The 23,009-nt window shown below is 36.8% G+C and overlaps 1 protein-coding gene across 4 annotated transcripts in view; it reads left to right on the top strand.

Annotated features, from left to right (window-relative positions):
* ERO1B (endoplasmic reticulum oxidoreductase 1 beta) overlaps window positions 1-23,009 on the top strand; it is a 67,963-nt gene that overhangs the window by 28,885 nt on the left and 16,069 nt on the right. For 3 of the 4 annotated variants that reach the window (XR_002519103.2, XM_003893728.4, XM_017953503.3), the window contains exons 3-9: window positions 504-587; window positions 2,209-2,250; window positions 4,287-4,369; window positions 10,472-10,545; window positions 17,471-17,591; window positions 18,045-18,091; window positions 21,062-21,073. Coding sequence is in view for 3 of the 4 variants with exons in the window: in XM_003893728.4 (XP_003893777.1) it covers window positions 504-587; window positions 2,209-2,250; window positions 4,287-4,369; window positions 10,472-10,545; window positions 17,471-17,591; window positions 18,045-18,091; window positions 21,062-21,073 (463 nt within the window). In the remaining variant the exon portion in view is untranslated. The remainder of the gene's footprint in view (window positions 1-503; window positions 588-2,208; window positions 2,251-4,286; window positions 4,370-10,471; window positions 10,546-17,470; window positions 17,592-18,044; window positions 18,092-21,061; window positions 21,074-23,009) is intronic. The other variant, XM_009197046.3, reaches the window with a different exon arrangement.

Raw genomic sequence — 23,009 nt, 5'->3', positions numbered from 1 at the left:
CTCAGAGGCCTCCATTCGCCAGCCCCACTATTGCAATTCTCTGGATTTTCTTTGTAGCACTGACTACAACTTGTACGAAACATACAAATATTTGACTTGTTTCCTTCAATAGATTTTTAAGTTCCAGAGGGAGAGGGGAGTTCTTTTTCTGTCCATTTTTTTCACCTAGAGCCTAACCAGTGTCTGACACATAGTGGATGCTCAGTTCTCATTCATTGAATAAATGGGTGCATGAGAGAACTGTCATTAATAAGATAACATCAGGAGGCTGGAAGACATTAAAGTAGTTCTAAATGCTTTCTCTGTCACCCAGGCTGGAGTACAATGGCATGATCTACCTCATTGCAGTCATTTTAAATTCTGAACCATATAGGTCCCACTGGGATAGGAAGTATTCCTTCTTATTCACCACCATGTCACTGGTGTCCAACACAGTGACACTTTGAGAACATCCCGTAACTATAATATGAGTTTACTAACTTTAATTTATTCTTTCTTTCAAGGTTAATCTGAAGCGACCTTGTCCTTTCTGGGCAGAAGATGGCCACTGTTCAATAAAAGACTGTCATGTGGAGCCCTGTCCGGAGGTATAATAAATAAAACAGCAGGGCAAAGCCAGTTTTCTCTTGGACTTTTAGAAAAGCATAACCTCTGTTTTATTTCAGGCTAATGTCAATGGATTTGGACATGTCAGCAAATTCACATGCTCTCAGCTTTCTCCTTTAGAACCAGATTATTGAAGATTCTATACTTGACACCAAAATGGATTTGAAGACACTTGTATCCAGTGATACTGGTCATCGAATGTGGAAATATAGTCTTATTCTAAAATGGAAGGAAAATCAGAGGCCTGTTCTAGGATTGAATCTGCAGTTGTCTTTTGTTTCATGCTTTATTGAATCAGCATCTTGTTTCATAGGAAAAAAACAAAATAAAAATAAACTACTAGACCCTATATTTCAAATTTTTTTTTTTTTTTTGAGACGGAGTCTTGCTCAGTCGCCCAGGCTGGAGTGCGGTGGCGCGATCTCGGCTCACTGCAAGCCCCGCGTCCCGGGTTCTCGCCATTCTTCTGCCTCAGCCTCCAGAGTAGCTGGGACTACAGGCGCCCGCCGCCACGCCCGGCTAGTTTTTTTGTATTTTTAGTAGAGACGGGTTTTTACCGTGTTAGACAGGATGATCTCGATCTCCTGACCTCGTGATCCGCCCGTCTCAGCCTCCCAAAGTGCTGGGATTACAGGCTTGAGCCACCGCGCCCGGCCCTATATTTCAAATTTGTAATGATTTAATTGGGGAAATTTCAGGCTTGGAATTAGATTTTCACTTGGCCTTGTTACGTTTACATTTTTTAAAAAACCTATACTTAATACCAAGAGAATGCTACATTTTAGACTTTGATTTTTGTTATCTAACATAATTAATTATATTCCTCTCCTTCAACAGTAATTAGCTGAAGCCTTGTTTTCCTTTCACTTTCTGCTTTTCTTACCTAATCAGTCTAGTTTGTTGTCCTTAAAAATCTGCACCAATGTCCTTCCTAAACGGAATATTCTTTAAAAATTTATAATATTCAGTTTCCTTTAAGAACAAAATATGTATTAAGTATTTTGTTTACAGTTCTGTTTGATAAACCAGTTGTAATAATTCAGATACATTTATTAAAGCCTAACACTAATTATTGGCCTTGTGAAAAAGAATGTTCCAGCTACACACATTCCTCCCATTGGTAAACCCTAGATTTACTAGGTTAATCATATGGGCCAAAAAAAGCCTTCTAGTAATCCACAATTGCCTACACTTTATTAGAGCAGAAGTTAAAATTGCATATAATACATTGCAAATAATGTTGAACTTTTAAAACTTTCTTTTCTATGGTAACAAAGTTTGTGGAAGAAGTGATTTTCAGTGTTTTTAACCTAAATTATATAAATATAAAAAATACTGCAATAAGAGTTATTAGAGCTGCTTTTGGCTTTCTGACTTTGTGTACGTCATTCAGTTTTCTATACTTTGATTTATAAGTCTGTATATTGGGATAACACTTTTACCTTATGAGAGAGTGTGAAAACAGAATTTGAGCGTATGTATATTTGCCCCTCATAGAATAAAAGACTTGATGAATTAGAGCAATGCATTGACAATTTGTGAAGAAATTCCAAAAACAATAAAGATCACTTTTTAAATTTGTGTTTTTCTTGTTTTTTTAAGAGTAAAATTCCGGTTGGAATAAAAGCTGGGCATTCTAATAAGGTAAGTCCCTCCTCTTCCTTGAGTGTTTCTGTTTTACATTGTGAAATTTACCATTTACTGACTGGCAGTGGCTGTAATAAAGAACCATATTATGGTTAGTTGGGAATGGAGACATTTTGCCTCAGAATTCCAAATCCCTAACTCTTGCATCAAGCAGATAGGTTGTACATTCCTAGATTCTTTTGAAATTACTTCAGTACTGTTTTTGGAATCTCTGGAACAACTATTAAATGTAACTATAGTGTCAGATCCCCTAGTCAGCAGGTGTTTTATTACATAGCTATTTTTAGTCTTCTGTTTCAACTAGTCAGCCTGGCAGGTTCAAAATTATATTGTATAGAGTAAATAATTATCAAGATATTTTGAGCAGAGTACTTTCAGATGGTATTAAGATATTCATTTTTAATGATTGTTCTTGTCCTCTTATGAGAGTATTATATTTTGCCATTTATATGTTTTTAGATAACTGTTTATTTCCTGTTTTTCACTACTGCACATACATAATGAAGATCATCCTATCCTCTCTGTCTCCTCCTTGTGCCTCCTTTGCATTTTCTTCTTGCTCTCTCTCCCGTGTAATCTTTTGTTTTTACTTTATTGTATTTGTTTTTGCTTCAGATCTGAAATAAATAAAACCATATAAAAGCAGTTGAAACCCCCTCAGCTCTTTCCCAGTTCATTCTACTTCCTCCCTCCCCAGAACTAACCATTTTTCTGAAGTATCCTGTGATTTTATATTCCTATTGCAGGTGTATCTACAAGTAATATATTTTACACTTTTATTGCATGTGTATTCACAAGTAATATGTAATTTATTGTGTGTAAATTTTTTTATTTAAATATTTTTGTATTTCTTTAGGTTACAAACACTTTTTTTCAGTTTGTGTTTTTACTCATGCTTTTGAAATTTTCTTTGTTGGTATATGTGGATTTTGTTCATCATCTTAATAGCTGTAGTCAGTTGTATGACTATAACACATATTAGCCATTCCTCTAGTGATGGACATTTCAGTTGTTCCCAGTTTTTGGCTATTTCAAACAGTAATGCATTAGCATTTTTGTCCTTTGTCTCGTGCACACATGCAAGAGTTTCTCTAGGTGTACATGTAAAGGCTGGATTGCTGAACCACAAGGTGTGCCTATCTCAACATTACAAATAATACCAAATAATTTTCCAAGGCAGTTGTACCTTTTTAAAAGAATGGTTGCCTTGGGATATGGTCTCACTAGTGGGAGTGCAGGTTCAAAGGTTTAAGCATTTTGCAAACATGTATGTGTGTATATATATGTATATATATGTGTGTGTGTATATATATAACTTTTATATATATTAAAACCCTCTTGGGAACTAAATTTGACCATATATATGTATATATGTGTACATATATGTATGTATACATACACACACACACACACACACATATATATGGTCAAATTTACCTCCCAAGAGGGTTGTTTTTTCAGTTGACATCATCACCAACACATCAGTGCTAATTGTTAACTTTTATTTTTAAATTTTTATTTCTTTTTTTGAGACAGAGTCTTGCTCTGTCATGCAGGCTGGAGTGCAGTGGTGTGATCTCAGTTCACTTCAACTTCCACCTCCCAGGTTCTAGCAATTCTCCTGCCTCAGCCTCTCCCGAGTAGCTGGGATTACAGGTGTGTGACACCACACCTGGATAATTTTTGTATTTTTAGTAGAGACGGGGTTTTACCATGTTGACCAGGCTGGTCTTGAACTCCTGACCTCAAGTGATCCGCCCGCCTCGGCCTCCCAAAGTGCTGATTACAGATGTGAACCACCGCGCCCAGCCTAATTGTTAAATTTTAATATATTGTTGATGGAAATAATATTTAGGTGGTGGAAATTTCTGCCTCATTTTCATTTGTATTTCTTACATATGATAGGGATTTTTATAATGGAATGTATCTATATTTAGTGTATGTCATTGTTGACAGATTGATTATTCTGCCAATAGAAACTGAAATAAAGAATAAGGTAATAATTATTACTAAACTTATGAACTTCTTTGCAGTACTTGAAAATGGCAAACAATACCAAAGAATTAGAAGATTGTGAGCAAGCTAATAAACTGGGAGCAATTAACAGCACATTAAGGCAAGTTTTATTTTGGTAGTATTAAGAAAATATTCTCTTATTGATATCAAGAATCAATTTTTTTTTATGATTTTGGTAAAAAATTTTTGTGCCCGTTAAAGTTTTAACTAATATATTTTTTAAAGGAAGAAAAAGTTTTTCTTTATCCTAAATTTCATAATAGCTTTGCCTCTTCTTGGCTGATTTATCCCTAAATTCCTAGAATGTACCATCCATAGTAAATCTTTTAAAAAGTAGAAATTTACAAGATTGTTCAGCTAACAGGGTTTATGGATCCATTTTTCCTGATTACTATGGAAGAAGGGGCTTGAACTCCTAAGTCTTTTATAAATAGTAATTCAGTCTGCATGTTGCCTTTTGAATGATAAAAGTTATTAGCCTAACTGTTAAATTTCATAGATTTTTTTCTGTTAACTTTTCCTTATTTGTTCTAAATAGAAACCAGCATAAATAATATATAAGTGGCCTCAAATTGTGCAGTGTAAAATGACTAGACATAATCAGTAGTTGGGAATGGGATATTTCAGAAATTCCTTTACGTTCCCATTTGATTAGATTTGTATTTATGAGCTGGATACAGTGGCTCACGCCTGTAATCCCAGCACTTTGGGAGGCTGAAGTGGGCAGATCACCTGAGGTCAGGAGTTTAAGACTAGCCTGGCCAACATGGTGAAACCCTGTCTGTACTAAAAATACAAAAATTAGCCGGGTGTGGTGGCAGGTGCCTGTAATCTCAGCTACCTGGGAGGCTGAGGCAGGAGAATTGCTTGAATCTGGGGAGGTGGAGGTTGCAGTGAGCTGAGATCGCACCACTGCACTCTAGCCTGGGTAACAAGAGCAAGACTCCATCTCAAAAAAAAAAAAAAAAAAAAAAAGATTTGTATTTATGTACTATAATTGCTAATGACTCAGTATAAATTAGCAATTTTATTTATTGAAAACAAAATTTAATATAGGAAAATAAAAGATAATAAACACCCACATATATATCCTCCATTTCAAATAAATAATCCTCCATTCCAAGTAAATAAATATTAACATTTTTTGCCATATGTTTTAAGGAACAAGAAATATCACATAAATTTTAAATCCCTTATGCTGTATTCCCTAATCCAGCAGAGGTAACTACTATCATGAATTTGGTGGTGTATATCCAGTCCATTTTTGTTTTTATCATATATTTATATGTATACATAAGATAGTTTTATTTTGTGTATATGGTTTTATTTTTCCTTTATATAAATGATATCCTATATTTAACATTCAGCAATTTTTTTCATTATACATTTTGCTTTCTAGATCTGTCCATGTTGAAACACAGATTTTTTCTTTTAACTGATGATTTTCATCATATAAATATGCCACATTTTACTTAGCTATTCTCCTATTGACGATTGTTTAGCTATTTCCAATTATTTACTTTTACAAACATGCCACCTTGAGCATTCCTGAATTTTTTTTCACATTAGAAATAAAATTGTTGAATCTTAGGATTGTCTTTTTTGTACCCATTCTTGATATTGCCTGATGGCATTCCATAGTACTTGGTGTGAATGTTTACTGACTCCAGTGCTGACAGCTTGTATCATTCTCTACATCCTTACCAAAAGTAATGTTTGATGAGTGTGAAATAGCACCTCATTTTTGTTTAATTTATACTTTGTAATTATAGTGGATTTGAGCATTTTTAATTTATTGGACATTTGAGTTTCTTCTTCATTCAACAAATGAATGTCTACAATGTGCCAAGCGCTGTTCTAGGGTGCTAGGAATACAGTAATGCAACTGATAAAATTTCCGCCCTCGTGTAGCTTTATCCTTGTCAGAGGAAATAACATGATAAACAAGTAAAATATATGAGAAATAAGTAAGTAAAATGATTATGAATGTTAGGGAAGACAGGCAGGGAAGAACAAAGAGGACTGGGAGTGAGTGGCATTGTTTTAAATTGGGTGGTCAGAGAAGACCTAAGTGATAATACGACACTTGAACAAATTGCTGAAGAAGGTGAAGGCATGAGTCATCCTATGGTTGGCTGGGGTATGAGCAATCCAGGTATATATAAATGTTAGTTGAAAACCCCCATGGCAGGATCATGCCTAGACCTAAACACAGTAAAACAATGTAACTGGAGCACAGTGATCAAGGGCAAAGTAGCAGAAGACAAGGTCAAAAGATGCTGGGGATGGGGCAGGAGGTGGGGTGGGTAGAGCTCTTGTAGAGCCTTGAAAGCAATTATAATGAGTATTGCTTTTAGAGTGGGTAGAATAAAAGTCACTGGGAGGTTTTGAACAGAGGAGTTAAGGGCATGTGTTGAGGGAGCCTGATACGTTGCAGAAACCTTATTACATGATTATTGTAGTAATCCAAATGAGACATTATGGTGATTTAGACCAGGGTGATAGCAGTGGAAATGATGAGAAGCGGTCAGGTTCTGGATGTATTTTGAAGATAAAGCTGACCGGATTTGCTGCAGTATTAGATATATGATATTGAGAAGATATGAGCTTTTGGATGACTACAAGATTTGGAATTATAAAAATGGAGTTGCCATTTAGTGACCTGTGGACAGCTGCAGGAGGAACAAGTCTGATACAAAGTTAAAGTCAAATTTGGATTTGTTAAGTTTGAGCTGCCTGTGAGACATCCCCTTGGAGATTTCAGGTAGGCAGTTGGGTATACAAGTCTGAATTAGGGGAGAGGTCTGGAAGTCAGTCAATGAATAGATGGTATTTAGCAGCCATAACCTGAGGTCACCAAGGAGAGAGTGTAAATAGAGGAATGATCTAGGGATTAGGCTTAAGTCATTACAAAATTTTGGGGTAAATTGCCAGTTTATATTCTTTGTCATTTTTTTCTCTATTGGGTTGGATTTTTAAATTATTACTGATTTGTAAGCATTCTTTATATAATGTGATAATTCTTTGTTGGCTCTATTGGTTGTTAGGACTTGTCTTTTAATTTTGCTTGTAGTTTTTTGTTGTTGAACAGAAATTTTTTAAACTTAAATTTTTTAAGTATAATACACATGCAGTAGAGTAGAAAATTATTAAGTGTAAAGGTCAATTTAACTTTACAAAGTGAACCCAACTCTATAGCCACCATCCAGAGCAGTACACTTGCTGCCCAGATTACCATGTGGACTTTTCCTAGTCATTATCACCTTCCAAAGTTAACCATGATTTTGAGATACCGACAGAGATTGCTTTTAACTGTTTATAAAGAGAATGATACAGAATATATTCTTTTGTACCTGGCTTCTTTTTGTTAACATGTGTCTGAGATTCGTTCATGTTTTTGGACATAGCAATGTTTAATTCTTTTTTATCAGCACATAATATTCTATAGTAAGAATGTGCCATGTTTCCATTCTGCTCTTGATAGCTTATACTTTCGGGCCATTTCAAAAATATTTTGGTGGATACAGTTGGACATGGTGACTCATGCCTGTAATCTCAGTATTTTGGGAGGCCAAGGCAGGAGGATTGTGTGAAGCCAGGAGTTCAAGATCAGCCTGGGCAACAAGTGAGATCCTGTCTCTACAAAAAATTAAAAAAAAAAAAAAAGCCAGGTGCAGTGGCGTGGGCCTGTAGTCCCAGCTACTTGAGAGGCTGAGGCAGGAGGATCACTTGAGGTCATGAGTTTGAGACTGCAATGAGCTATGATTGTGCCACTGTACTCCCCAGCCTGAGTGACAAAGTGAGATACTATGTGTAAAAAAATAAAAAATAAATTTGGTGCATACATGTGTACATTTTTATGGAGAATACACCTAGGAATGAGATTAGGTACTGCCAAATTGTTTTCTAAAATTGCTACCAGATTATATTGCTACTAGCAGTGTATCAGTTATTTTTCCTACAACTTCTCCAGCAACTGGTACTATGATGTTTTAAACAGCTTTACTTTGAGGTATAATGAAATATGACACACAGCATATAAAGTATACAGTTTGATGTTTTGACATGTGTCCACCCATATAACATCATCACAATTAAGATACCGTAGGCCAGGTTTGGTGGCTCATGCCTGTAATCCCAGCACTTTGGGAGGCCGAGGCAGGGGATCACGTGAGGCCAGGAGTTTGAGACCAACCTGGCCAACATGGTGAAAATACTACTTAAATACTACTAAAATTTAAAAAATTAGCCAGGCGTAGTGGCGGGCGCCTGTAATCCCAGCTACCTAGGAGGGTGAGGCAGGAGAATTACTTGAACCCAGGAAGTGGAGGTTGCAGTGAGCCAAGATCGTGCCACTCCACTCAAGCCTGGGTGACAGAGCAAAACTGTGTCTCAAATAAATAAGTAAGTAAATAAATAAAAGATATATTGACGGGGCATGGTGACTCACACCTGTAATCCCAGAACTTTGGGTGGCCAAGACAAGCAGATCACTTGAGCCCAGGAATTTGAGACCAGCCTGGGCAACATAGCGAGACCCTGTCTGTACAAAAAAATAAATAAATAAATTAGCTGGATGTGTTGGCGTATGTCTGTAGTTTGAGCTACTTGGGAGGCTGAAGGTAGGAGGATCACTTGATCCCGGAAGGTCAAGGCTACATTGAGTTATGATGCCACTGCACTCCAGCCTGGGTGCAGTGAGACCCTGTCTCAAAAAAAAAAAAAAAAATTATCACTCCCAGAAAGTTTCTCATTCCCTATTCCATCTTTTGTGCTCCTCATTTCCCAGTTTGAAGACTACTACTTTAACTTCAGGACACTATCTTGAAAGGATAAGCCTGAGAAATTCTCATGCAAATAGTGTTGCATCCATCTTCAAACTGACTTTTGGAAAAGTTCAACTAGATAACCTCTAAGGTCCCTTCTAATTCATTTATAAATCAAACTGAGTCAGCTTTATTAGCTTTGGATGCACATTCAATGTTTTTTCTGGCTTAGGCATGGCTTTATTATGGTTTTAGGCAGGGATTAGGTGAAAGAATCAGCAAAGCCTCCTCAAATAAGGATGCTCAAAGAAGAAAGTTCCTGAAAGTCAGTCATATCGTTAACAAGAAAATAGGAATTTATATCACTATTGATTTGTTCTTCACTATTTTCAACATAAGATCTATCTTATTAAACACAAGTTTAGTTACATCATTTTAGCTATAATTAGGCATTTTTTTTATGGCATTATGTATTTCAATTGAGTCAACTATGATACAATATTTTTGTTAATTTTTATTATATACTCCCATAGGGAAAAAATTCCACAGTAAGTTGAACTGGAAAAATATATTGATAAAGTTGATGTGGTATAGCCAAGCTGATACACTTCTTTGTAGCAGCTTCTCAAATACAAAACAAATTCTTGATTATGACAGTACCACATTTAGGAATTACCTGATTTTTACCTTTATATACCTGATTTATATAGTTTTTTGTACCTTGTTTTTTCTTTTTGTGTTACGAATAAAGAGGGTAACAAAATGATGCCTCTCTGATAGATCCTACCATCATGAGTATTCAATACAGAGAAAGCCTGAATATAGGTTTGTTAATGTAGATCAAAGTTGTTTTCAGTGAAGTTGTTCCTTATCAGTTCTTCAAGTTAGAAATCTTGATCATAGATTTTGTTAAATGTTAAGTAGGCTGTGAAATGAATGATACACCATGATGAAAGTGGCATTGTTGTAACCAGTGAATACCACATTGGATGGGAGATTATAGAAATACAGTTACTGGTATTTTAGATCTTGTAAGTATAGAAGCAATTTAAATTAAAAGAATTCTGAAAGTAAATTTAATTACTTCAGGAAAAAATACAATTAACATTATAATTTCTAAGTTAATTGAAAAGTTTAGCTTGAGTTTTGTGTTTACACGTTATATGTATTTATAAATTAATTTCTAGTTAAAATATTATTGACTAGTCATAATTCAGTGTAGTTAAGAAATATAAATTACTCAAGGAAATTAATATATATATTTTCATATAACTTGTTTTTTATCATTCCTTTGTGTAATCACTAATAACAGAATTGTGGCATCATCTAATCTTTAACTGACCTCAGATTATCTATTTTAATGATACTAGAATACAGTGTTAAAAGTTTCAGCTCCAAATTTAATAATTTTTCTTTTTTATTCCTCCTTCCCATAGTAATCAAAGCAAAGAAGCTTTCATTGACTGGGCAAGATATGATGATTCACGGGATCACTTTTGTGAACTTGATGGTAATACAATAAACTATTATCATTACATTATTTTAACTTTAACCTTTTCATGAGACATTTTTAATCAATGAGAATATAAACTGAATTATAGCTTCAATACTGGATTTTGCTATGTAGACCTTCTTATTCATAATGGCATTTAATGAGAGCCTGTGTTCCAGGCCTTGTGTTAAATGCCTTAAATACATTATTTCTGGTCTCTGCAGCTACCTTCATAAGTGTGTATTAATTTCATATCTGAGAAAACTGAGTCTGAAAAAGACTAAATAGCTTGCCCAAGATCACACAATAGCAAGAGGCTGAGGCAGGATTTGATCCCATATCCGAATCCAAAACCTCTATTCTTTCCATTATGATACCCCATCTGCCACAGACCTTCAATTGAAGCCACTTAGTTATAGGTCTGTGAACGTTTTGTAAAAATATTTACACTGGAATTTGCTAGAGGTCTTAACAAACTCATATAAAGATGCTTTCTAATGCTGGAGAGCACTCTAATTTGACTTCTCCACAGCCCTTTTTCCAAGAGTCCCCTGGAGTGGTAGAAAGACTGGACACTCTCCACCAGAGTAACTACCACTTCTCTTAACAGAAGGTAATTGCAGTGACTCAAAATTTTTTATCTATAGGATAATATTCCCAAAGAATTGTGCTAAGTAGGTGTAAATCATTCATTTGGTTTCTCGTCACCTTTTTCCTTGGTATTGTAATATTTTTCATAGTGGAAAATAATTTGGGGATTAAGTATGCATAGTTGGAAATAGTTCTTTGGAACTCTTCAGGCATCTAGAGTGATCTGCTTCCTAAAGTTTTAAAAAAGATTCACAGGTACAATTGTGCTATCAGTCCAGCCTGTAGTGGAGTAAGTTAGAGTGAGCTTCTACTGTAGTATGGTAAACTGAGAATAATGGTGGGAGATGGAATGTTATCTTGGTTTATGTGGTTTCAGTAAGGAAATTTTAAAGGAATCTGAGTAAGGTTATACCAAGGGGTAATTAATGAAGTATCCTCTCTATAATGTATAGAATTGGTAAAGGTTTTTTCAAAGCAAGCCATTGAACTTCTCCTTACTCTTGCATTTGCTCTTTGTTTGTCATTACAGTTATATTTGAGTGCTTAACACATCGTCATTTATTTCTGAATTGTCCATTTACCTATTCTTTGATGAAAGTATAAATAGTACTTATTTAATAGGTTTTCAGATTAATAATTTGTGTGAATATATATTACTCTTATGGTAAATAGGTAATTAATAAAATACTTAATTGCAGGAATAAATAATTGATATGTAGATTAGCTGCCATCAGTATAAACAGTGTTAACTTTTTTTTTTTTTTTTTTTGAGACAGAGTCTCGCTCTGTCGCCTAGGCTGGAGTGCAGTGGCACAATCTCGGCTCACTGCAAGCTCCGCCTTCCCAGGTTCACGCCGTTCTCCTGCCTCAGCCTCCCGAGTATCTGGGACTACAGGCACCCACCACCATGCCTGGCTAAATTTTTGTATTTTTAGTAGAGATGGGGTTTCACCGTGTTAGCTAGGATGGTCTCGATCTCCTGACCTCATGATCCACCCGCCTTGGCCTCCCAAAGTGCTGGGATTACAGGCGTGAGCCACCGCACCCAGCCGTGTTAACTGTTTTTTAAAATATTAGTTTCTTAAATTGTAAAAAGTAAGAGATGTTTCTTAAGAATTTATATGAAATCATCCCCTTAAGATTTTCAAGATTATATTTTAAATCAATTATTTTTATATTCTTATGAAACCATGGTACCTACTAATTGGTTTACCATGACTCTTCTGAGTTGTAATGTTCATATATATTCCAATGGTTTATATGCAGTTTTGTTGTGTTTTGTTTTGAGACGGAGTCTCACTCTGTTGCCCAGGCTGGAGTGCAATGGCACAATCTTGGCTCACTGCAACGTCTGCCTCCTGGGTTCACGCAATTCTCCTGCCTCAGCCTCCTTAGTGGCTGAGATTACAGGCATGCACCACCATGCCCAGGTAATTTTTTTTATTTTTAGTAGAGACAGGGTTTCGCCATGTTGGCCAGGCTGGTCTCGAACTGCTAACCTCAGGTGATCCACCTGCCTTGGCCTCCCACAGTGCTGGGATTACAGGCGTCAGCCACCATGCCTGGCCTGTAGTAGTTTTTAAAATTACCGTCAGGGTAGCTTTATAATCATTGTTTAGTTATTGCTGTTTCCCAAATTCAGTGGATTAAAACAAAAATATAAAGAATATTTACCTAGTTTACTGGGGAATACATTCATATACCCCATTTCCTGCCGTTTTGTTGTTGATAATGACTTCGTTTGAATGGAAGATGATCCCTATAGATCAAATCGTAGTTTTTAAAATAATTTAGTAATTTAATATCCTTTAAGGTAAACTGCTTTTCCTACCACTCTTTTGTTGTTGTTGTTGTTGTTGTTGTTGTTGTTGTTACTATCTTTATCATGGCTTGCTGCTTCTTTTTGGTTCATGTTTCTCCTCAAATGTCACTTTATCAGAAAAACCTGCTATCATCTGGCTATGTAAGATAGTAGCCACTATCACTCCCCGTCCCTTTGCACTGCTGGCCCCCGCCCTGCCCAAGCACTAACAACTGCCTGACAATATATGGCATATTATTGAGTGTATCGATTTCTTGTCAGTCTTCCCCAGCTAGATTGTGAGCTACTTGAGGGCAAGGGCTTTGTTTTTGGTTCACTGATGTATCCCTAGTGCCTAGAACGGTGCCTGGACATGGTAGGTGCTTAGTAAATACTTGCTGAATGAACTAGTTGTTTCATAAAAAGCCTAAATAGCACGATAGATTTCTAGTTTTATTTTTTCCCTTAAAATACGTTCATTAATAAATTTAATGTTTAAAACAGTAGTTTCTAAATCTGGTTGTGTATCAAAATTTCTTGAGCACTTTATATAAACTATATCTTCTCCTTGACTGTAAATGATGTTTTAACAGTGAGTTAGTAGCAGTTTGGGGTAGGGTTGGTGATGGAGGGCTTTAAGCTGAATCCTGAGTCTATAATACAGTATTGTTTTATCTGTGACCATAGCAAAGAGCTTGCACACTAAGTTGTCCTATATGCTACCATTAATGTTTAAGAGATATATGAGTTAGGAAGTAGGGAGGAAAGTTTAACATCCTAGAAAATGTGGTATGACCTCATAACTCTATTAAATTAGGACAGTGACAAGGAAATTCAGTTAGAAAAAATTGTATAGTTGAGGCTGGGCACGGTGGCCCATGCCTGTAATCCCAGCACTTTGGGAGGCTGAGGCGGGTGAATCACCTGAAGTTAGGAGTTTGAGACCAGCTTGGCCAACATGGCGAAACCCTGCCTCTACTAAAAATACAAAAACTAGCCAGGTGTGGTGGTACATGTCTGTAGTCCCAGCCACATGAGAGGCTGAGGCAGGAGAATTGCTTGAACCCGAGAGGCAGAGGTTGCAGTGAGCCGAGACCATGCCATTGCACTCCAGCCTGCGCAACAGAGTAAGACTCATTGCAAAAAAAAAAAAAAAAGGAAAAAAAAAGTATACTTGAAGAGGAGGAAATAATACTAGTTCAACTGCATGAATTCCCAGAGTTAGGAATTATGAAGCTGCTTTGTAGAGGCAGAAAGAAGATAAAACTTTTGTAGGGGAGGTCATAGTAGAGGGCCAGATAATTTAGAGAGAATTGTCTGAATGAATGATGCAGCTGTACAAACTGAGACAAGTTGCAGTTGAGGAACAAATGAAAATCAGTGTCACAGATGGCCCAGGGATAAGGATGGGCACTGCCAGCTAGTGTGTTTGTAGAGAACTTGGCCTGTAGTTGCTTTCTGCCACACACTTGGCTCACTCTGGATGTCTCATGACATTCTTGTCAGTATAGAGCAGAGGATGGTAAGGTTTGTAAGTAATGGACTAATAATAACTATTTTAGGCTTTATAGACTGACTATAGGGTCTCTGTTGCAATTACTCATCTCTGCCATAATAGTGTGAAAGCAGTATGTAAGCAAATGAACATGCCTGTGTTCCATGAAAATTTTATTTACAAAAATAAGCAGCAGGCCAGATTTGGAACACAAGCTGTAGTTTGCAAACTCCTTGTGTAGGTTAACAAAACCCACTCTTCATGATTTGAGAAAGTATTACAAGATTTTTTTTTTCAAGTATTGATTAAAGTAAGGGAATAAACATTAAGAATCTTAAAAATGTAAGTTTTACTTAAGTAGTTATATAAACTGATATAATTGAGCTGTGTGTTGTGGTGAGCACCTGGAGTCCCAGCTACTTGGGAGGCTGAGTCAGGAGGCTTGCTTGAGCTCAGGAGTTCGAGTCCAGCCTGCGCAACAGAGTAAGACCACATTTCTTAAAAAAGAACAATGAAAAACCTGATATAATTGATTTTCCTCTTGTGATTTTTTTTTTTTTAGCTCCCTTAAAGTATATTTTAAATCATCATGGTTTAATATTTGAATCATGGTTTTTCTTCTTTATTATTTGGTTGGTTTTGTTGGGAGAAGCGGTTGGTACTCATCCAATTTGTACATTTGTAGAGGATTCTATACACATGTAGTCCTACATGTACACACACACACAAATTATTTAGGAATATGTACATATATATGCATCAGAGAACATAAATTAATGTTATATTTAATTGTGAAACTTATACGTAATTCAATTTTGCAGACAAATTTATTTAAGAGCAGCTTTGGAGATTAAAACTATACAACTAAATACTGAGTTTTAAGATTTTTTTTCTTTACTAAAAGCCATACTTTCTTTTTTTTTTTTTTTTTTTTTAAAAAAAAAGGGCCTGTTGCTCAGGCTAGAGTGCGTGGTGCCATCATAGTTCACTGCAGCCTCCAGCTCCTGGGCTCAAGTGATCCTTCCACTTCAGCCTCCCAAGCAGCTGGGACTAGAGGCATGCACCACTGTGCCCATATCAAAAGCCACACTTATACTTCATAATTTGAATTTTTATTTTAGATTAAGATTTTTGAAAGTTACTGTTTCTGAGTCCTGAGTCAATCTGTGTTCTTGGACAGTTTTTTCTATGCATCTGTAAATTGTTTTATTTGCCTTGTTTTTTATAGTGGAGTATCGTTTCAAATTTAGAGCTAGAAATAGAGCCAGTATTCTTATGGTCTGCAAAATCATGTTTCCATTTTCTAAGTTGTATACAACCCATTTAATATAGTAAATTGTTAGTTATCCTTGTATTCTTCCTACATCATGAAAGTGCCAGGCGGGTGGATCACCTGAGGTCAGGAGTTTGAGACCAGCCTGGCTAAGATGGCATAACTCCATCTCTACTAAAAATACAAAAAATCAACTGGGCATGGTGGTGAGTGCCTGTAATCTCAGCTACTTGGGAGGCTGAGACAGGATAATTGCTTGAACCCAGGAGGCGGAGGTTGCAGTGAGCTGAGATCTCACATTGAGATCTCACTCTGTCTCAGAAACAAAAAGTGCCAGGTAATTCTTGGAAGGCATGGATCAAGATGTTATTTTGCCCTGTGATCATGGATAATCCCAGTCTGTGGTCATTGACTGTCCAGGGAATACTGTTTACTTACAGGAAAATATACTATCAGGTAATGAAAGAGGGACATTTAATGACCATATTTGACTCCTGTTTTAAACCAGATGCCTATTATTATGTATTATTGTTTAAACTAATGACAACAAAAGGTAGTAAGCCTATAAATAAAGGAATATATCTGTGCCATCATATATAACACTTGAGCTTATATGTATTATGAGCATATATGTGTGAGGCCTAGTCATTGTAATTTTTCTTTAGCTATGAAAATCACGTTTCCCATTTCTATTCAGAATGTGAGCTTCAATAATTAAGATTTTTAAAATCTTTTGTGTTCCTTAGAGATCTCAATTAAAATGTCCAAATAGGGCCGGACATAGTGGTGGCTCACACCTGTAATCCCAGCACTTTGGGAGGCCAAGGCAGGTGGATCACAAGGTCAGGAGTTCGAGACCAGCCTGGCCAACATATTAAACCCCGTCTCTAGTAAAAATACAAAAATTAGCCAGATGTGGTGGTGCGCGCCTGTGGTCCCAGCTACTAGGGAGGCTGAGGCAGGAGAATCACTTGAATCCGGGAGGCAGAGGTTGTGGTGAGCTGAGATTGCACCACTGCACTCCAGCCTAGGTGACAGGGTGAGACTCCGTCTCAAAAAAAAAAAAAAAGTCCAAATAGTGGAGATCAGGTAAATACTCATTTGGGTTTCAATATGGAAAATGGTTATTTCGTTTTAAATATTTCAACAACTTCGTGAAAGTTGTGCCTACTACGTTTTAGTTTGAGAGCAAAAAAAGCACTTCAGTATGTTAACATCAGTAAAAACAGTAATATATAACTTTTAAAAACTAGAGCATGGTATAGCTTTATGAATAATCAGATTTGGATCACAACGTTATGGAGCCATTTACTTCATAACTCCAAGCAGAGAGTAGCAGGGAAATCTCTATTTTTAATACAATATATGTTACAAAATGTTTCCAAGTGCGTGGTTAGGTAGGTATATTCTTAGAGAATAAATCATATGAAATATTAAAGCAGGTTATGATTCTCTTTGGTCTTTTCAGTCCTGGGTGGTTAGAACTGAAGAAATGATTCATGCCTCTGATAAGGTGAAGGGAATGTTGTATTGCTGAAGAGAGCACTGCATATCCAAAGGCAATGGAAGAGTTGTTTTTCTTCTCTTAAGGAATTTGTCCAAGTTATTACAAGTCCTGCATCAAGTAGTCACAAGTGTACTAGCCACTGTACCATCTAAGTTGGAGGTTACTTGAAAAGCATGGCATTTCTCTTACCTTTGAGTAGTCCGATTTGCTTTGTACTGTTAACTCTTAGATACATGGTGAAATACGGATGGTTTTTATGAATTGTTTCTTGTTCAGATGAGAGATCTCCAGCTGCTCAGTATGTAGACCTATTGCTGAACCCAGAGCGTTACACTGGCTATAAAGGGACCTCTGCATGGAGAGTGTGGAACAGCATCTATGAAGAGAACTGTTTCAAGTAACTGGAGGGGGTGGGGGAAGAAGGAACGACTGATAAAGAGAGGGTGGGGAGAGGCCAGGTGCTGTGGCTCACACCTGTAATCCCAGCACTTAGGGAGGCCGAGGCGGGTGGATCACCTGAGGTCAGGAGTTCAAGACCAGCCTGGCCAACATGGTGAAACCCCATCTCTACTAAAAATACAAAAAAATTAGCTGGGCATGATGGCAGGTGCCTGTAATCCCAGCTACTTGGGAGGCTGAGGCAGGAGAATCGCTTGAACCCGGGAGGCGGAGGTTACAGTGAGCAGAGATCACGCCATTGCACTCCAGCCTGGGTGACTAAGTGAAACTCTTGTCTGAAAAAAAAAAAAGAGAGAGGGTGGGGAGGGGAGTATTTGTTTCTACTGGAATAAAATTATACACTATAAAAATTAAACCATTTTATGTTCGGGTATTATGCTTTCTTTTTCAGGCCTCGATCTGTTTATCGTCCTTTAAATCCTCTGGCACCTAGCCGAGGTAGGTTTTTCCTATGTACATTTTCATGCTTTTCATTGTTTATAAAATGTCTTTATAACTAAACTTTATATTGAAAAAGCTTTCATTTTTATATTTTGTTTAATTTGAATGATGAACAAAAAGTATAAGATTAATTCATAGTCAAGTCTTGAGATTTCTAGGCATGTTGTTTTACATAATTACTGTCATTTATTGTGTGCCTGCTCTGTGCCAGACCCTGAACTAGGAAGTTTATGTAAAATAATTTAAATATGTGAGTAAGAAATATATATCAAAGATTTCCTGGGGACTTCTTGAAAAATCTGGATGCTCAGGCCCTACACTATACTAATTAAGTCAGAATCCTTGGAATGAGAACAGCAGGCATTGGTATTTTTTAAACTCTCCAGATGGTTCCAGTATGCAACCAAGTTTGACAGCCAATGTCTCGTAACTGCTTCTAAGACTTCAGCGTGCGTACAAATCACCTAGGAGCCTTGGTAACACGCAGGTTCTGATTCTGTAGATCTTGTATGAGGCCCAACAGTCTAACATGCTCCCAGGTACTGCCTCAGGTGCCGACTCATGTGCCACACTTTGAGTAGGAAAAATGAGAAACGTAGGCTGCCTTTAGCAGTGCTCTATATCTGTACTGTCCAATAAAGTAACCAGTTTCCACATGGGACTGTTGAACACAAAATTTGGCTAGTGTGAAACTGAATTTTAAATTTTATTTAATCTTAGCTTATTTAGATGTAAAAATTGTATTGGTGTTGGACAGAACCTTATTGTTTTGGTAAGTGGTAAGACTACTACAACCTATGTGTCATGTAACATATTTTTGTTGTAGTGTGTGTATACTTTTGAATTTTAAAAATGTGTCTATTAGAAACATTTTAAGTTAACACCTGTGTCTGGCATTATATTTCAATAGAACAGCTTTACTGTCATCAGTGGGTACATCCTCATTCTGTTCTCAATGAGGAGCCAAACCCTGGGAGCAGCTCTGTAATTGACCTCCATTCCAGTGTTTCCTTTAGACGGGGAGTGTTTTAAGAAATTTGATTTCCTGATCTAAATTTGTATCTTTAGACCTTTCTGAGAACCAAATAGACTTGGAAGGGTTGACTGCATAGACTGCTTTTTCATGCTCACTCTATCACAATGTGGCAAATACTTGTTTTCCCCAAATTCACATTGAAACTGCCTGGAGAAGGAAGTTGGTCCTGAAAAAGATGTGCCTGGCTTCTTATCCTTTGTCTCTTTTACTACTTTTGCTTCACAACTTTTCTGTTTTCAACTTAAAGGTTTTAATTCCACAACATTTTGTAAAAAATTGAAGCAATATAATAGTTACATAGAGTGAAAAGGGAAAGCTCTTCTATTCCATAGTACAGAGTTTGAAAGGTGTTCTTCCAGACCTTTCCTACAGCCACTTAATACTTTTAAAGCAGAAAATACAATTTTTCACTTAAGAAAACCATCAAGTCCTAAGAAACACTTCACTTGCATGTTAGTGATATATCGGAGACATAACATTTTATGCTGGAAAGATGAGAAACAGGAAACTACTACATAGAAAAAGAGGAAGGGAAGAGGAGACAAGAAGAAAAATGAAATATGAAAGAAGACAAGACTAGGTAAAGAGAATGGTTCCTAGCTGTTATAGGAGTACTCTATGTAGTAATTAATAGCTCTTGCTCATGCTATTTACATGCTATCTCCATTGAAATTGGTTGATTAATAGTTCTTTAATCTTCTTAACTCTTTCTTCCACGTTTCTGAGTCATAACCCGTAGGCTTGTACAACTATTTTCTAACAGGTTTTGAGCAATAGGAACTTTTGTCCAAAAATGAAATCTCGCTTCAGAACCCACATAATAAAGCTGATAGGCAGAGCTGCCGTGTAGCCCTAGAGCCCAGCCTCTGGCCTCTTCCCCACCTCTCGGCCTCCCGGAAGCAGCACCTTGCCCAAGGGTTTCACTGATTACAGTTTGGGATGTACTGTCATTAAGGCCTATCTCTGCTGAGGAGCAGTAATTTAAAAGAGAAAAATATTCCAGGATGGAAACAGGAGTGTTCAGAGAGGATTGTGTGCATAATGATTAAAGGAGAAACTTTATATAGTAATTAATTATTGAAAATAGTGGTCTTAATGACTTTTTAGTTGCTTTCTGATATTATTTATTGTATTTTAAAACGTGCAAATCTTTTTTTTTCTTTTCTTTTCTTGAGACAGAGTTGCGCTCTGTTACCCACGCTGGAGTGCAGTAGTGTGATCTTGGCTCATTGCAACCTCTGCCTCCTGGGTTCAAGCAGTTCTCTGCCTCAGCCTCCGAGTAGCTGGGATTACAAGGCGCCCATCACCACGCCTGGCTAATTTTTTGTATTTTTAGGAGAGATGGGGTTTCACCATCTTGGCCAACCTGATCTTGAACTCCTGACCCCTTGGTCCTCCCAAAGTGCTGGGATTACAAGCCTGAACCACCATGCCCAGGCTTCTTTCTTTCTTTACTTTTTTTTAGATGGAGTTTTGCTCTTGTTGCCCAGGCTGGAACACAATGGCACGATCTTGGCTCACTGAAACCTCCGTCTCCTGGGTTCAAGTGATTTTCCTGCCTCAGCCTCCCAAGTAGCTGAGATTACAGGTGCATGCCGCCATACCTGGCTAATTTTTGTATTTTTAGTAGAGACGGGGTTTCACATGTTGGCCAGGCTGGTCTTGAACTTCTGACCTCAGGTGATCCGCCCGCCTCAGCCTCCCAAAGTGCTGGGATTACAGGCGTGAGCCACCGCGCCTGGCCAAAATGTGCAAATCTTACACTCTTTGGCCTATATTCTGATTAAGAGACTCATTTGCAGGATGTCTACTCAGTGACCAAGGTTCGTAATATAATTAATAGTTTAACAGTTTTAATCTCAAAAAATAGTATTGGGATCTGAGCTATGTAAGACATTTTCTAAATTTTTTTCTATTATTCTCTCTTTTAGGCGAAGATGATGGTGAGCAAAACTCATGTTTGTGTTTGCTTCAAGTGTGGAGGAAATTTTTTTAACAATCAGAATTTGATTTTTCCTTTATGTAATTCAAAAGAAAGTATTCCTATTTTCTAAGAAAATAACTACTAATGAATAGTGACCAAAAAAAAAGATTATTTTATATATATAAAGTTATCCTATGTTTAAAAAAAAAAAAAGACCATTTTTCCTAAATGCTTAGTTTGTAAATCAGTTCACATTACAAGTTCCCCATTTTCTGGTTATTATATAATTTACTTGAATATGTTCTGAGGAGTGGGGAGAAAGAATTAAGGTAGTTTTACCAGATAATTTGTCTTGTGACCTCTTTATTTTCTTATTGACTTTGAAATTTCTAATCTCAGGTATCAATATAATACTTAATTTGATGACGAGCAGTTTATAAACAATTGATTACTGAATGAATGCTGGTTAAAAGATACCCCCAAAATAGCCAAAATAATTATTTAAACTGAATGTTTACCTGTCTGTGTTCAGGGGCACTGATGGGCATTGTCCAGAGTAGGAAAGTATTTAAAACATGGTGCTTTCCCTCTAGGAGCTGAGGATATATAGGATAGTAGGAAAGATAAGCACTGTACATAAACAATGGTAATGAGGTAAAAAAATACTCCATACCTGGTACAAACGGTAGATGATATATAGCTCCTTAGAGGAGAAAGAGATCGTATCTCACGGGAGAGATGTGGGAAAGCTTACTGGAGGAGGTAGCATTTGAGGTGAATTTTGAATAATGGGACACATTTAGATCCATAGAATTGGATAGTACACGTTGGGGGAAACAGCATGAAGCTGGGAGTTGAGAAAGTCAAGCATGTTTGGGGAGACAGTAAAGAGACCCTTTTTAGCGGTAGGTAAGACTATACAGTGGTAGTTTAAGTTAGATTGATAGAGGCCGTATGTTATATTTTTTAGTACGTTGGGTACTAGACTTTTCCTGTTGGCACTGAGGTTTTCTGAATCACAAGTGATATAATGATAAGTGATCCTTACTATATGTTGAATGAATTAATTTGCTAGATGTTTTCATTGTTGTGCAAAATATGAAGACTCTCAGTAAGCAAAGTAATTCCCCACCATCTAATTTATCCCTAGACTCCTTACTCAGCTCATCTGAGTGTTCGGTTTTTCTATAATTTCTATCGTTCTCAATTTAAAAAAAAAACAAAAAACAGAATAGGTAACTCAGGAAGTGCATTAACAATTTTGATCCTTATTGACTGCTCTCTTTTCTTTCTTTTTCCCCCACTCTGAAGAAGGTTATAGGGCCAGGAATAGTTCTTTTTTTTTTTTAAGTTGACAAATAAAAATTATATATTTTTATCATGTTTAACATGTTTTGAAATATGTATACATTGTGGAATGGGTATATTGAGCTAATTAGCTCACATACTTACCATTTTTTTGGCCTAAACACTTTAAATCACAACAATTTTCAAGAATACAGTACATCGTAATTAACTACAGCCACCATGTTTTACAATAAATCTCTTGAACTTACCCCTTTTCTTTAACTGAAATTTTGTACCCCCTGACCAGCATCTCCCCAACCCCAGGAATGTTCTTCAGCATTTAGTACACAGATTAGTCAAGCCCTTCTGTGTTATGTTAGTATTAACTTTCCTGAAGAATTATATAGAAAATTAAGAGATTTTCTTAGCTGCCCCTTAAAACCTTATTAGTCTTAGAAAATTGAGGAAATATTCGGCGGGGTGCGGTGGCTCATGCCTGTAATCCCAGCACTTTGGGAGGCCGAGGCGGGCGGATCACGAGGTCAGCAGATCGAGACCATCCTGGCTAACACGGTGAAACCCAATCTCTACTAAAAATACAAAAAAATTAGCCAGGCGTGGTGGCGGGCGCCTGTAATCCCAGGTTCTCAAGAGGCTGAGACAGGAGA

The sequence above is a fragment of the Papio anubis genome, chromosome 1 (assembly GCF_008728515.1).
Source record: "Papio anubis isolate 15944 chromosome 1, Panubis1.0, whole genome shotgun sequence".
Lineage (NCBI taxonomy): Eukaryota > Metazoa > Chordata > Mammalia > Primates > Cercopithecidae > Papio > Papio anubis.
Note: the sequence above shows the minus strand (reverse complement) of the source record. Positions and strands in the feature narration are given on the sequence as shown.